We start from the raw sequence: 16,618 nt of genomic DNA on the forward strand, positions 1-16,618 counted from the left end.
CGAACAAATCAGATTTATAATTTTTTATTCTATTTTGTTTAAGATTCTTCCACGAAAATGAATTCGCAAATTCCAGTTTCAAATAGAGCACCAAAAAAATATATAGGATAGGAGAAATCAAAACTATCCCGAAACTTTGGTGCTAAGGATTTTTTGGGCATAATTTCAGTAAACTATAATAGGATAGGCCTAGGATATTTTTAGTAGTGTTTATAATAATTAGTCAGATATTTTTCCATATGTGGTATGGTATTTGCTAATATTTTAATGTGGAAATTGATAGTACCGATTAATTATTGATCTGGTTATTCATTACTATTTGTTTAGGTTACTGTTTTTAAATATTCTAGTTGTTGCCGTGGCGCCCCTCGCATACGTTGCCCCGGGCGACCACCCGGGTCGCCCGGCCCTGCAATGTCGATATGATTGATGACGTGCATCGGAAAATGTTTTACGATTACAATATTTGTATGCACCGGTGGAAAATGCACCAAGCCTATAATGCTGTACTCTATGGCAATATATAGTCTTGATTTTTCTTTTAGAAATTCGCCAAGGCTACATTAGGAGCCGAACGCGGCTCCTTCTTCATCATCGACCCCGAGACCAGCGACATGACGGCCGAAGTGTTCGACGAAGGCATAGATGGCAGCAGCACCACCATGCACAGGAAGAACATCAAGGTGCGTCTCTCGAAGGATCGCAGCATACCGGGCCTGGTGGCCAGAACGGGCGTCACTGTGAACCTGAGAGACGCCTACAACGACCCTAGGTTCTTTACCGAGGTTGAACCCAAGACCGGGTTAATTACGAGGTCGATATTATGTATGCCGATAGTCAGCGTTGATAATATTTTAGGCGAGTAAAGCTTGATTTTCATGCATCCGTTGTCCGACGATACGTCGGACAACGGACGATATTAATTTTATTGGTAGAATTTAAAGACTTTGATTGGTTAAAAAATAACGCAAAATTTATTGCATTTTCATGCTTCCGTTTATCGGATATACGTTGGTGACATTTTATATTTTCGTTTCTAGATTTTGCTATTTTACTTATATTTTTATTAAGGTTAGATTAAATTTGTCAAAAAAGTGTCAAAACGTCCGTTATCGTATGAATGGGTCCGTTGACGGGCTGAAGTAAAATATTTAGGGATGAAAAGTGGCGCGAAAACGCTATATATGACCAATCAGAGCATCGTCGGACCATCGTAACGTATAACGGATACATGAAAATCAAGCTTAAGAAACAGAGGTGGTCAAAACTGTTATATTTAAATTTTGACTGGCATTGAAAAATAACAGTTTAAAGAAATGTTTCTGTTTTTTACTGAAATTCGAGGAACGAGCATTGGTATCTCCGTAACCGTAGATACGAACATGGTTAAATTGGGGCAAAGTTGCGTTTTGGGATGTTCACCCAGATGCCATCATAAAAGTTTTAAAATTTCAAGGATTGCTGAGTTTTTTGCAAAAAAACTGGATTTTTTGAAAATCAATTTTATTTTTTCTTGTTGTTACTTTTTAGAAAATCAAAAAGCTATTTATAATAATAGCTAATCATAGTAGTAGCGAGTGATCCATGTAAAAGCACTGTTATTTTCATATCTGTTAAATTTTAGAAGTATCAAAACGGTTAAGAACTGTTCTTTAGTAGGGCTGTAACAACCCGTCTTTAGTAGGAATGAAATTATTGTAGAAAAGAAGAAAATATTAACAGTTACCCGAGCAGTTTTCTTATAAATATTGAAAATTGTGAATTAAATTATATTTTCCTATAATATTACAGGTGTGGTACAAGTGGTAAACAAAATAAATGGCGTCGTATTTACATCGTCTGACGAAAACTTATTCAAGACTTTCTCTGTATATTGTGCTCTAGCTTTACACTACGCCAAACTGAACAATAAAATGCATAAAACGGTAGGTATTTACTGATTACCCATAATTCGTTCGAATCCGCATATCATTACGAATTTTTTGAACAAAAATTCATTAACTATTCAATGGCTAAAAATAATATTTATTATGATCTATACAGGGTGTCCCAGGCTGAGCGTACATTAGAAGTTTCTAGAGAACTACAACATCTAACTCGGAGATTTTTTGCACATCATAGTTTCACAAGGAGATATATCGATTAAAAATATTTTCAATATGGCGGCACTTCCGGAAATACCGGAAGTTGACAGCAACTTTCTTATTTTAAATGGGTGTCCCATTTTTTATTACATACTTAAATTCCCTGTAAAATTTTATGAATTTTGATATTAAACACTCTATATCTAACATTGACCGTTTTTGAGAAAAAAAATATTTAAAATTTTTGAACGAAAAAAAGTGCCTGTCAAAAATATGTGTATACCCTAAACGTCAAATTGAGTAATTACCACAGCCACTGTGCCATAAAGAGAAAACATGCGGCTATCTAATTTAAAAATTAAATTGTTCGAATGTCATATAATAATGGAGCGATTAAAAAATTATCATAAATCAATTTTTTCTAATGGAAACCGACTTTTTAATTCGTTGCTTTTGATGATCGTGATCATTTATGAATTTTTGTATGAAATTTTGATACGTGATCATTTATGAAATTCACTTAAATTAACTAATTATATATTTTTTTACATTTTTTAAATAAAATTAGAACGGCACTGATAAACAGGAATTTAAGTCGGCCATATTTGAGTCCCATCGCGGTGGACCTAAGATTTTTGATATGCTCCTTCCTTAGTCTTCTTATTCAAAGCACGAAACGTCAAAATAAATAAAAAGATGGGACTCTTCGATCTTCATTCCGAATTTCAGCCCCCTAACTCATATAGGACCCGAATTACGACGCTCCAAAGACCTATCTCAACTTCCTCATTGTCTTACTACTTTTTTGGTCGTTACCACTTTACGTGACGCGTGTCGTGACATGTCACGGCCTTGAATTTCTACTCGCAGAGCGCGTAAAGAAGTTTCACTTCAAAAAACTTGTATTACGCATATTTTTTTTAATTGTAGGGTCTTCTAAATGAGTCAAATATGCAGCTTTTAAGCCTTCAGATAAAACCGTGTTCACACGATATCATGAACTTTTTGGAGAACACAGAGGTGAATATACCGAGTGGCTTTGATGAGTAAGTGAAATTCGTATTCGTATACATCTGTATTATGAACAAATATGTTTGAGACTCAGTGAAATTAGCAAACCTAGAGGGATTCCAATATACAGAGTGCTACAAATTCGAGGTACGAGCATTGGTATCTCGGAAACCGTAATAGATACGAAGATGGTTAAATTGGGGCAAAATTGCTCCTTGGAATGTTCACCAAAAGTGCCATCAAAAGAGTATTAAAAATTTCAAAAAACGGATTTTTTTTGAAAATCTATTTTATTTTTTCCTGTCGTTACTTTTTAGAAAATCAAAAAACGAATTGCAGATTCGCATGGCCACTTTATTAGGGCTATCTGATAATATTTTTAGATTTTCAAATTAGCTGATAATTTGTGAGATACAGTGGCCAACTTAATTCTTTTAATGACGGATCTGCACATGGAAAGAACTCAGTTTCCTGGGTACAATGATATGCTACACTTGATACTTTTTTTTTGTTTTGGGTACCCTAACAATAACGAAACTATTTAATTATTATTTAAAATAATTTCAAGTCCGACTCTGGTTTTTTAATTTATTTAATCTGATTATATTCATTGCAATAATATTGATCAGCGCTAATTAACATTGAATAAGGAAAATCAAGCCAAGTGAAAGATTCAAATAAATAATATCCAGGTCAGCAATTTAAATATATTATTTTTAACTTTTTTTTATTGTGAATCTGAAATCTCAGTGTATGATCTAATAATATGCATAATATTAATCGGAGTTATTATAAATAAATCAACTTCTACAAACTAGTTTCTAATGCTCTACACATTCAAACGGGCTACCACCCTTCATAATGCACAAATTTATTTTTCCTTAAATCTCATTTATAGCTCTTTGAACATGTCTTCTTCTTATACTTCCGAATCTACCGAATGCATTTTGTACTCTTTATTGTAAATATTGAAATGTATTGATTTTACACATGCTTCATTACACTGCTCTACCATTTCTAATCCATCTTCCGGGGAAACGATTTGATTGTTTGTGTTATATTATATTCATGTTATTTATTTTTTTATTATTTTATTGCATTTGATTTTCCGGATTTAATGTTTTACCCAACGTCATTGTTAAGTTTGAATGCTTATCAATATTGTAACGATGAATAGATTAAATATTAAAAAAAAACAGAGCCGGACTTGAAATTAGTTTAAATAAATTATGTTCAAATGTCCAAAACAAAAAAAAATACTAAGTGTGGCATATCATTGTATTCAGGAGACCTAAAAAACCTAAAATAAAAAATGCAGGTCCTTATTTAAAAAAATTAAGTTGGCCTCTGTATCTCACAAATTATATGCTAATTTGAAAATCTAAGAATACCATCAGATAGCCCTAATAAAATGACTATGAAACTGTACAATTATTTTTTTTGATTTTCTAAAAAGTAACGACAAGAAAAAATAAAATTGATTTTCAAAAAAATCCGTTTTTTCCAAAAAAACTCAGCAATCCTTGAAATTTTTAAAACTTTTTTGATGGCATCTTGGTGAACATCCTAAAGCGCAACTTTGCCCCAATTTAACCATGTTCGTATCTATTACGGTTACCGAGATACAAATGCTCGTACCTCGAATTTGTAGCACCCTGTATATTTCAACAGTCGTCACTGTTTTTGTTTACGTTTTACAATTTTGCCAAATTTAACAGAGATAACAGTTGAACACAAATTTATAGTATGTAAAATAATAAGTTGTATTTCTCTTTCTTGTAGTTTTAGATGGTATATCTCCGTGGAAGAAGAACCCATTATGCCGCAAATGGTGTACCACATGCTGAAAACGGTTGTTGGGTTTACAGATATGAACATAGGTTTACTTGTCGATTTTATTTTAACAGTCCGAAAATGTTATAGACCAAATCCCTACCACAATTGGGAGCATGCCTTCAACGTGTCACATTGCATGTATAATATATTGCTCAGAAATCCTGCGTTGTTTACAGAAGTAGAGGTAATCTATAATCGATACCAAATAAACTTTTAGTTACCTACGTCATCAAGGGCGCGATTATTAAATTAAGTGTTGCCAACCATGGACATATTCGACACCGGGCTGACTAACTAGAATTTAAATTTCCCACTTGCGATTCTGCGGAAGCGCTGAGTGACCAGCTGAGTTTTTTTATATATGACTATAGTCAGATAATAACCGACTATAGTCAGATAACAACCTATTATAGTCAGATAACAAATGACTATAGTCAGATAATATTTTTAGAGACACCCCGTATACTTTTATAAAAACATGCCGCCGCCACTGGACATTTATAAATGAAATCAGCCATGTTTTATTACTACTACCTTCCCTTTACCGACGCCGCGCTGTTAGAAACTCCCTTGCCTCTCTTTATAGGAGCATCTTAAGTTGACCACCCTGTACGTAAGTTCGTAGGTATATGATATAAATGTGCATTATTTGACATATTCAATTGTTTTCTATCGCTTCCGGCTTAACCGGTTTAACGTACATCCTCGATCCATTTGAAAACATTTACTGATAAATACGATTTTGCACACTTTAAAAGGCTCTGTTGAGGTTATAAAAACCAAAAGACAATCACAGCTATCTTTCCATGACTACTTGATCCAAAATTAACCGTTTTCACGCATTTATGGCGCTCTGGATTGAAAATTAAAAATTTTTGGAGGATAGGTTTTAAAAATGGGCAAATTGGGTTACATACATACATACATACATACAATGCAAGTTAAATAAAAGCTTTTAAATATAGATTAGGTTTCTTATCTTTTCTCTTTGTAATGGTGCGTTTAGACTTGAGCACGCACGAGCTGAGCGTGCGCGCACGGCATTCATTCGCGCTCTCGGCTCCGTTCAAATTAAAAACTTATTTTTGGACGAATGAAGTGATCCATTTGTGCGCGCACAGCAGAGTTGTGTTGGCGAAAATAATGGACGACCAAGAAATAGTCGAGGCTGCAGTCATTGTTATGCACAGCTTAATAATTAAAAAGGAGAAAAAACGAAAACATCGTGGCTGGTGGCAAACTCAAATTTTCAGAAATCGATATAATTTACTGCAACAACTTCGTGTCTGAGGAGGGCCATGATCAGTTCAAAAACTTTACAAGAATGACCAGACCCGACTTTGAATATTTACAAAATTTAATAACACCAAAAATTACGAACAAACGATACAAATTTTAGAATAGCAATTTCATTAATAAAAAATGTCTATACCTATGTGGCGGATTCATCTATCCAAAAATATCCTTATGGGTTTTTCGCCACTGCACTGCAAGAAAAATCTACAAAATAAAATAGTTATTTTTTTATAAACACTTCTGCGTTAAACCTAAACGGACGCTGCTTGTCAGAAGTTGTGTTTACAGTAATAAAAATTTGCCTAACAAAGAGAAAAATGCTTAACGTTTCGGAAAGTTTTCTCTTTCCGTCGTCGGAAGCAAAAAAATATAAAGAATCAAGAAAAAAAAAATATTTAAAATATTTAAATTGAACTATTCGAGAACACTTTACTTTTTAAAACAGATACGTCTACAAGAAATCGTGGACGTTCTGTTAAAATGACATTATATTAAGTTAAACTTCAAAATTAACAATTACTACCTGATAATTACTTAATAAGGTAAAACCAAAAAGCCCAAACTTTCTGTATGATAAACTTTTTATAACACCTTTTTTTACACTTATACTGTGATTAGATGTGAAATTTAAGTATCTATCTGTGTTTGTGGGTTTTCTGTAAACATCTAAAATTAGTTTATTTTGAAATTTTGACACTAAAACATCAAGAAATGGCAAACGATTACCTCTCTCTACTTCTAAAATAAATTTTATGGTAAGTTCGCGAGAATTTATATATTCCAAAAAAATGTCTATTTCAGAAACGTTATGTTGCCATATTGCAAAAATATCATCAACATAACGCAGCCATATTACAGGCTTTTTTGAAAAACTATTTATTGTATTATTTTCAAAATCTTCCATAAAAATATTACTTAACAAAGGAGAGAGAGAGGTGATCTCATTGCCATACCGAAATCTTGTTGAAAAAATTCATTATTTAATTGGAAATAAGTAGTTTTTACACAAAGTGTCAACAATTCCAAAATACTATCTATGTTTAATTTTGTTCTATCTTATAAATGTGTATCTTGTTCTAATCTATCCCTAACTATTTTAAGTGATTTATCTACCGGCACATTAGTGAAAAGACTAACAACGTCAAAACTAACCATTAAACTGTTAGGTGTTATATTAATTTTTGAAATTTTTTCTATAAAGTGTGGTATGTTTTTAATGTATGAATCGGTGTTATTTGCAATCGGATTTAATATGTCTAGTAAAAATTTTGCTAACGGATGGCATGGAGAATTTATAAATTTATTATTATTATTTTTTTTTTATTTTTTTATTTATTTTTTTTTTATTTTTTTTATAAATTTTTATTACTGTAAACACAACTTCTGACAAGCAGCGTCCGTTTAGGTTTAACGCAGAAGTGTTTACAAAAAAATAACTATTTTATTTTGTAGATTTTTCTTGCAATGCAGTGGCGAAAAACCCATAAGGATATTTTTGGATAAATTTCATTAATATCGACATATTCAATATTAATTTTATTTACAAGATCTTGCCATTTTTTAATAATACACAGAATGTGTATTATTAAAAAATGGCAAACCATTTTTAATAATACACAGAATTTTTTAATAATACACAGAATGTTTAACATCCCATAATATAGGCAACTTTTCATATTCTTCAATTAATAATAACGAAGATTCATTGATCCACTCCATAATTTCAATAAAGAAAACGAAAAAAAATCACACACGCACGCACGAACGCAGACAAAACAAATTGCCGGTGCAAACTGAGCGTTCGCGCACACATAAAATCCCTTTGAGCACAGACCAAAAACCGACACCAGACGGCTCACGTTCGCGGCTGCTCGCGTACAGACAGATTCAGAGTGAGCGTGCGCGCACAGCCGTTTACACTTGAGCATTCGCGGAGGATCAGTGCGTGCGTGCTCAAGTCTAAACGCACCATAAAGTTTCTGCAACTTCATCTATGTATGTATGTATATATGTAAACCAATTTGCCCATCTTTAAAACTTAACCTCTAAAAATTTTTAATTTTCAATCCAGAGCGCCCATAAATGCGTGAAAACGGTTGGTTAATTTTGGATCAAGTAGTCATGGAAAAATAGCTGTGATTGTCTTTTGATCTGTATAAACTCTACTACAGACCCTTTTAAAGTTTGCAAAATCTTATTTATGACCTTTTAAGTCAATTTTTTCAAATGGATCGAGGGTGTACGTTAAACCGGAAGCAATAAAAAAACAATTGAATATGTCAAATAATGCTCATTTATATCATATACCTACGAACCTACGTACAGGGTGGTCCACTTAAGATGCTCCTATAAAGAGAGGCAAGGGAGTTTCTAACAGCGCGGCGTCGGTAAGGAGAAGGTAGTAGTAATAAAACAAGGCCGATTTCCTTCATAAAATGTCCAGTGGCGGCGGCATGTTTTTAGAAAAGTATACAGGGTGTCTCTAAAAATATTATCTGACTATAGTCAGTTATTATCTGACTATAGTCGTTTATTATCTGGCTATAGTCAGTTATGATCTGACTCTAGTCATTTGTTATCTGACTATAGTCGGTTGTTATCTGACTATAGTCGGTTATTATCTGTAGTAGTTGAACATTCAGATGTATCGGACGTGTTGATATAAATCCGTAAATTAATCTAGTTTATTGAATAGATCCGAATAACAGAAATATTGGTAAATAAATGCACGCGTAGCACAAGTGATTTTTTGATAAAAACTAAGAAAACAAAACCAGATTTTGAGATTTGAAACTAATAAAATTCAAATAAAAACGTAATTGAATATTTCGGCGCCGTGGCAAAAAAGCGTACGATATCTTTTCGGTAAAAAGTGTACAATCGACGAGTTTTTTTTTCTGTTTCGACTAACGTTGCGCGGTTGCCAGACAGTTGCGATTGTAGTTATGGTTGGAAAATATAAGAAGAAAAATGTTATTAAGTGCAATGCTTGTTCAGCAAACATTACAAAATCGCAAGCATCTATGAGATGCCATGGTGGGTGTAGTGGATGGTTTCATGAGGCGTGTACGAAGTTATCTAATGAGGAGTACTTAATATTCAGTTCAAAAACTTATAAGAATGTATGGAAATGCCCAAAATGTGTTGAAGCATCTGATGGAGACGGTGATGGAGACGAACAATCTGAATCGGATGAGGAAATCCAAACGACAAGTTCCACTTCACAACAGCGTTATTCTATTCATGAATCATTAAATCAAGCGAACCCCTCTAATAAAGATATATTAGATGTTATGACAGCAAAATTTTCTGTCTTGGAGAAATCTATTCAGTTTACCAGCGATATACTTGATGATTTACAAAAAACAATTAAGGCAGTTGGTCAGGAGAACGAGCGACTCAGGAAGGAGCAAAATGTATTAAAAGGCAAAGTTAAGGGTCTCGAGGATCAGGTTCATGTGCTACAACAAAAAATAGATAATGAAGAACTTCAGAAAAAAGTTGTAATGTGGTCGTTGTTGGGTTACCAGGCAGCCCTACTGATAACTTACGAAAAGTGTTCCATAAACTTCGATTTGCTGTTCAAGATGAAGAATATACTATTTTGCCGCTTCGCACTGAAACTCAGCTTGTGAGATTTACTAAGCCAGAACTCTCTAAGAAGCTACTGGAACTTCGAAAATCCATCAGAGTGCTTGATACTAAGGATTGTGGAATAGACGGAGAGACGAGAAGAATCTATATAAATGAAGACTTGCCAAAAACGACAAGAGACTTATTGAAAAAGGCCAGAGAGTTGAAGAATTTTGGTTACAGGTATGTTTGGTGTAGGAATGGAAGGATATTTGCTAGAAGGGATGAGGGCGAAACTTTAGTTAAGATTAAGGATTTGGAGTGCATTAATAAATTAATGAATAATTAATATAACAATTTATGTTTTTTGCTATGTACTTTTTATTTAATAATGGATTCACTTAAAAAAATTAAATTTGGACACGTAAATGTTCGTTCTCTGAACCCTTGTATAGATGACATTGAGGAACTGTTAATGGAACATGAAATAGATTTTTTGGGAATAACGGAAACTTGGCTTAATCATAAAGTAGATAGTAAACTGGTGGATATTTCCACTCACAAATTTCTTAGGCAGGATCGTGGCTCTGGGCGGCGAGGAGGTGGTATTGGAGTTTTTATTAGGGATTGCTTGGAACATCGTATCGTTCAAGAGTATTGTAATAGTGACGCTGACTTAGAACAGTACTGGGTTTTGCTACAACTACCAAAAATTAAAATGATAGTTGGTATAATTTATCGGCCGCCTAAGGGTAGTGTTTCTAATGCACTTAATAATTTGGAAACATCGCTCTTTAGCATTTTACCTCAATGCGATGAAGTGATGCTTATGGGCGATTGATAAATATAGATATGTTGTCTGAAGGTATACACCAGAATCAGGTTAACGATATACTCAATGCCTTTCAATTAAAACAACTAGTAGTATCACCAACTAGAATAGTCGAAAAAGTAGTACGCTTATTGATATAATAGCTATGAGTAATATTAATTTGTTCGCTGGCGCACCTGTTCACGTAAATATGCATGATATTACAGATCACCACATGATATTCCTTAATCTAGGAATAAACATAAGTAAAGAAAAATTAAATTTCATTCTTATAGAGATTTTCGGAATTTTGATGAGACTGAGTTTAATAATGACTTGCGTAGATTGAGTTGGCAAAGAATATTTCATACTAATGATATTGATAGTAAAATTGATATTTTCACTAATTATATAATGGGTCTCTTTGAAAAACATGCTCCCTTTCGACGAGTAAGGTTGACAAAACCAAGAGCACCATGGTTTAGTACGGAACTTCGTCTTTTGAAAAAAGATCGTAACCGTGCCTTTAGTCGGTATAAAAAAAACATTAAGTCTGGAGGATTATGCAGTTTATAAGAGAGCTAAAAATAAGTTTACACAAGAAGTGCGAAGAAGTAAATATGAATATCTCGAAAATACTCGAAAAAATCTCAGTAAGCGTGAAATATGGCAAGCACTTAATAACTTAAATGTACATAAGCGCAATAATACTAAAAAAATTCCAGATAATCTTAAAGATGTGAACACAATAAATCGCCATTTTGTAGACTCTATAGAGGCTCTGAAATGTGTGACTGATCCTGTTACTGTTAACTTTTACAATAATAACACATTAGCGCACGTGAAAACATTTCAGTTTAATAGCATTAATGAAGCAGATCTGCTTGATGCCCTTGCTAGCATTAAATCCAATGCAGCAGGCTGCGATGGTATATCTCTATTAATGGTTAAATTGTGCTGTCCTTATATTGCCCCCTACCTTGCTCATATTTACAATTGCTGTTTAAATAATAGCTATTTTCCGATTAGTTGGAGAAATGCAATGATCATGCCCTTGCCAAAAATCTCCAATCCTACAAGTTTAAAAGACATTCGACCTATAAGTAAATTGCCAGTTTTATCAAAGATATTGGAAAAGTTGGTATATAGTCAAGTTTTAAATCATTTAACTAAACATAATTTGATCCCTGATTGCCAGTCAGGATTCAGGAGTAAATATGGTACTTCTGCCGTTTTAGCTAAAGTTTTGGATGATATATTAACAGAATTAGATACAGGTAAGGGTGCAAGTCTGCTTCTATTAGATTATACTAAGGCATTTGACACCTTGGGGCATGACCTTTTACTGGCAAAGCTTCATTATTACGGGTTTTCGGAAAATGTTGTGGAATTGGTTGGCAGTTATTTGTCTAATAGATGCCAGTGTGTAGTTCTCGATGAGGCTCAGTCGGATGCTTTACCGCTTTCTAGGGGTGTACCTCAGGGTTCCATTTTGGGACCACTCTTGTTCCTTATTTACACCGCTGATTTGAAAAATAATGTTGTGGATTGCAACTGCATCAATTTGCCGATGACACGCAAATATATGCAACTTACACTGCTGAAAATGCAGCAGCTGTTTACAATAATATTAATTCTGCTCTTGAGAAAATAAGTAAATACTCATTGAATCATGGTCTTCAGTTGAATCTTGGCAAAACTCAAATGATTTGTTTTGGTAAGGTACCCTTAGCAAAGGGATTACCTGTTAAACTGAATAACGAAATAATCCATCCATTAAAAACTGTCAAGAATTTGGGTTTGGTTCTAGATTGTGATTTGAGATTCCGAAATCATGTCAATTCGATTGTGCAGAAAAGTTATACAGCATTGAGGGGATTGTATAGGAATAAAAAAATTATGAGTCAAGCATTGAAACGTAGCCTATGTGACAGTTTGGTTCTTAGCCATGCCAACTATGCTGACATTGTCTATGGACCTTGTCTTGATGTGCACTCCTCTTCCAGAATACAGAAGATTCAAAATTCATGTGTACATTTTATTTGTTCTCTGGATAGAGGGGAGCATATCTCACCTTGGCTTAAAGAATCGAAGTGGCTTAATATGTATGAACGCCGTAGACTGCATTTGGCTACCTTTGTACACAATCTAATTAAATTACAGACACCATTATATTTAAAATCTAAATTAAAACTGCGCCAAACTGTTCAGAGCAGAGACACTCGAAATATTAATCAGTTATATCTACCTCAATATAAGACCTCTTTATATCGACGATCATTTACGTATTCTGCGGTCTCGTTATATAATTCCCTGTCAAGTGCTTTAATAGCTAAGTCCCTCGGTTCATTTAGATCGGGGTTCAGAGATTTATTATTCCATAATTGGAGTTGAGTATACTTTTTGAAACCAGCTATGCCTCTCCTTGGCTCTCTCTTCATCAACACCAATACATGCCTGTTGCCTTATGTTATTGCATAATGTACTTATAAGTATTAATTGTTCTCTATGTGTGCTCTATGTGTTACACTTAATAGTTTTGTTAATACTTTATATTTTTTTGTATTTTTTTGTATTTTTCATTATTTTTTTTTTGTTATTATATTTATACATTTGATATATTAATTTAAGATAAGGTAGTGGATATTGATATTATTTGTTAGGTTATACTGTAATGGTACTCGGTTAACTAAGCAGTTATTTACTGAAATTCGCCGAGGATTATTAAAATAAAGACATATTATTATTATTATTATTATTATTATATATAAAAAGAACTCAGCTGGCCCCTCAGCGCTTCCGTACGATTCAGATGGTAGCTTTGCCGTAAAAAATGTCAACTTGACATATTTAATTATTTCTTGTTTTTATTCGCACTTTAGTTTTGTATTGCGAATTTTCGGTTTAAGTGAATTGTGTTGTAGTACGTTAAACTTGCAGTCGAAAATAATTGTTCTTTTTAGAACCGCTTGTAGTGCGAAGTGTGCAAGATGCCGGAGCAGATTAACAGCCGTTGCAAAAAACTCATCTCAATCTTATTATAATATTCTGAAATGAAAAACGAGACTTGCGCTTAATGTCCCTTAACTGCTGTTAAAGAGGTTATTTTGTTGATGTAAATAATAACAGTTTATTTATTTATAATTAACAGATTTTTGTTTCCCAAAATATTTTGATTAAAATAAAATAAAAAGTAAATAATAGAAAAAGTAGTAGTAAAAGTCGGGCAACGCTGTACCGGTCGGCAAGTTAGATCACGTAGCTAAAACTTTATTTGGTATATCTACTAGTGATGGGAAAAAACGATTAATTTCAATAATCGAGTACTCGAGTATCAAGCGATTGCAATAACCGAGTGATCACTCGAGCGAAATATCGCTCGTATTTAAAAATACTGGTTTTTGTCCGTCGCATGTTGTAAGTATTCGTTAACGCCAAGCGCCAAGCAGTAAGCTGCGTGCGCAGGACACATATTCTTTCGGTAATGAACAGCAAGTAGTAAGCGGCCAGCGATTCGCTTGATCGCTTGGTTTAGTTTATTTCGAAGCATTGTCGATGTAGGTCGTAAAATTTTGTCCCTCAGATACGCAACGGATAAATATACCGGGTGCGTCTCAAAAGTGGCTCACCCCTATAACTTTTTTATTTTTTCAGATAAAACAACGAGATTTGGTATGTTAGTATATGACATAAATTAGGATTGATTGACATATTCAATTGTTTTCGGTCGCTTCCGGTTTCTCCGGAAATGACTACAACTTTTGATTTTTAACTCGCACCTTCGGTATTTTTTTACTTTATTCGGTAGAAAATGACACTCTGAATAGAATGACATATCACATGTCAACTTTTGACATTTTCGCATATTATATATTTGAATTTGAATTTGTAAGATGCGGTTCAGAACGACAATTTGACTCGAAGTACCAAGTGTGTGGTATCAAATTATTCGTAAAAAAATTCTTTTTCGAAATATGCTAATGAGCCACCCTCGTTCCATTTGAAAAAATTGAGATATGATCAAAAATACGATTTGGGCATCTTTTAACCGGCCAGGGCAAGACACTAAAAACATTAGACGGTCAAATATATTTTTCCAAGGCTCCTTGATTAAACATTAGTGTTTTTAACACAGCCATGGCACTCTAGATTGAAATTTAAAATACAATTTGTTTTTAAGCGAATATGTCAAAAGTTGACATATGATACGTCATTCTATTTAGAATGTCATTTTCTATCGAATAAAGTAAAAAAAATACCGAGGGTGCCATTTAAAAATCAAAAATTGTAGTCATTTCCGGTGAAACAGGAAGTAACAGAAAACAATTGAATACGTCAATCAATCCTAATTTATGTCATATACTAACCTAACAAATCTCATTTTTTTATCTAAAAAAATAAAAAAGTAATAGGGGTGGGCCACTTTTGAGACGGACCCGGTCTATACGGCGTCGTATAAATTTGCTACCTGCAATGTATGTAGAAAATTCGCTCGGCTTTTTATCGAGTATGTCACATTAAAATCGGATTTCAAATTTCATTCTAGGATCGCTTGCGTTCGTCGCTTGGTACTCGTCACTTGCATCGCTCGTTCATAATCGAGCGATGTCGGTTATTTCAATAATCGAGTACTCGAGCGAATTTTCGCTCGAGTTACCCATCACTAATATATACGGGGTGTCTCAAAAGTGGCTCACCCCTATAACTCTTTTTTTTAGATAAAAAATCGAGATACGGTATGTTAGTATATGACATAAATTAGGATTGATTGACGTATTCAATTGTTTTCGGTCACTTCCTGTTTTACCGGAAATGAATACAACTTTTGATTTTTAAATGACACCTTCGGTATTTTGTTACTTTATTCGATAGAAAACGACACTCCGAATAGTGATACTCTGAATATCATATGTCAACTATTGAAATTTTCGAATATGGTTTATTTTAAATTGCAACATGCGATTTATAACGACAATTTGACTCGAAATACCAAATATGTGGTATCTGCTTTTTCCAAATATGCTAATGAGCCAAATATGCTATTTGAGCCAGCTTTTGTTCCATTGGAAAAAATTGAGATATGATTAAAAATTCACGTCGATGTATCTCAGCGAGTAGACATGTCTTTTAGCACGCTCCCCATATTTTCTAAAATTTAGTTACTTTCAGTAAAAGGAAAACTGTGACAAGTGGTTTCTAGTAAAAAATAAAACCTAAAAGACTCCGTTAATGAGTTTTTAGATTTAAAAACCAACGAGTTATAATATTTATTGGCTAATTAAAAATTGACCAATCAAAACTCTGTATACCATATTAGAGAAATTCAGCAACATGGGACGGAATGAAACACCTCCTGCTCCTGCTCCCAGCTCCAGAAGTACAAGTAACTCACGAAAAACTGAGGACGATCTGGAAAAACTAATTAATAAGGTATGTGCTACTTTTATCAATTAACTAAAAGAAGAATTAAGTGATAAAACCAAGCAAATTGATGTTAAAATAACCCAGGTCTGTGAGACATTAAAGAACATTGAAACAAAAATTGATAGCAATAAAAAAGAAATTTCCGAACTGCAGCATCGTGTCGAAAATTTGGAACAAAAATCAAAGGCGAACTCTCTACGCATATGTGGAATTAAAAGAACTAAAGATGAAGACATACCAGCCATCCTGGCTGATATTTTTTCAAAAAAATTAAATATACAAGTGTCTTTAAAAGACATTGACTATGCTTTTCGATTAAAATCAAAAAATGATGAACGAGATGGACCGACGCCGATTATTGTAAACTTTGTAAGCAATATGACAGGTAATAAGATTATTTTAAAAAATATATATATATATAAGATAAATTTCTATATCAGCAGTTAAGTGGCAAGAATACTTATATAATTTTATTATATACCTATACTGCAAGAAAATTGTTTTCTATTTTATAATTTGGCTCGCCTGAAAAAAAGCATTTTACCATCCTTTTACTATTGATAGTGCGCCTCGGTGGTACGAA

The 16,618-nt window shown here is 33.4% G+C and overlaps 1 protein-coding gene across 1 annotated transcript in view; it reads left to right on the forward strand.

The window, feature by feature from the left end:
• Positions 1 to 16,618, forward strand: part of LOC115881361 (cAMP and cAMP-inhibited cGMP 3',5'-cyclic phosphodiesterase 10A-like) — a 44,209-nt gene that overhangs the window by 9,735 nt on the left and 17,856 nt on the right. The window contains exons 4-7 of the mRNA XM_030898811.1: positions 546 to 858; positions 1,792 to 1,925; positions 3,015 to 3,130; positions 4,878 to 5,115. Of these exons, the coding sequence (XP_030754671.1) occupies positions 546 to 858; positions 1,792 to 1,925; positions 3,015 to 3,130; positions 4,878 to 5,115 (801 nt within the window). The remainder of the gene's footprint in view (positions 1 to 545; positions 859 to 1,791; positions 1,926 to 3,014; positions 3,131 to 4,877; positions 5,116 to 16,618) is intronic.

Source organism: Sitophilus oryzae, unplaced genomic scaffold, assembly GCF_002938485.1.
Source record: "Sitophilus oryzae breed Bouriz unplaced genomic scaffold, Soryzae_2.0 scaffold_1717_pilon_pilon, whole genome shotgun sequence".
Lineage (NCBI taxonomy): Eukaryota > Metazoa > Arthropoda > Insecta > Coleoptera > Curculionidae > Sitophilus > Sitophilus oryzae.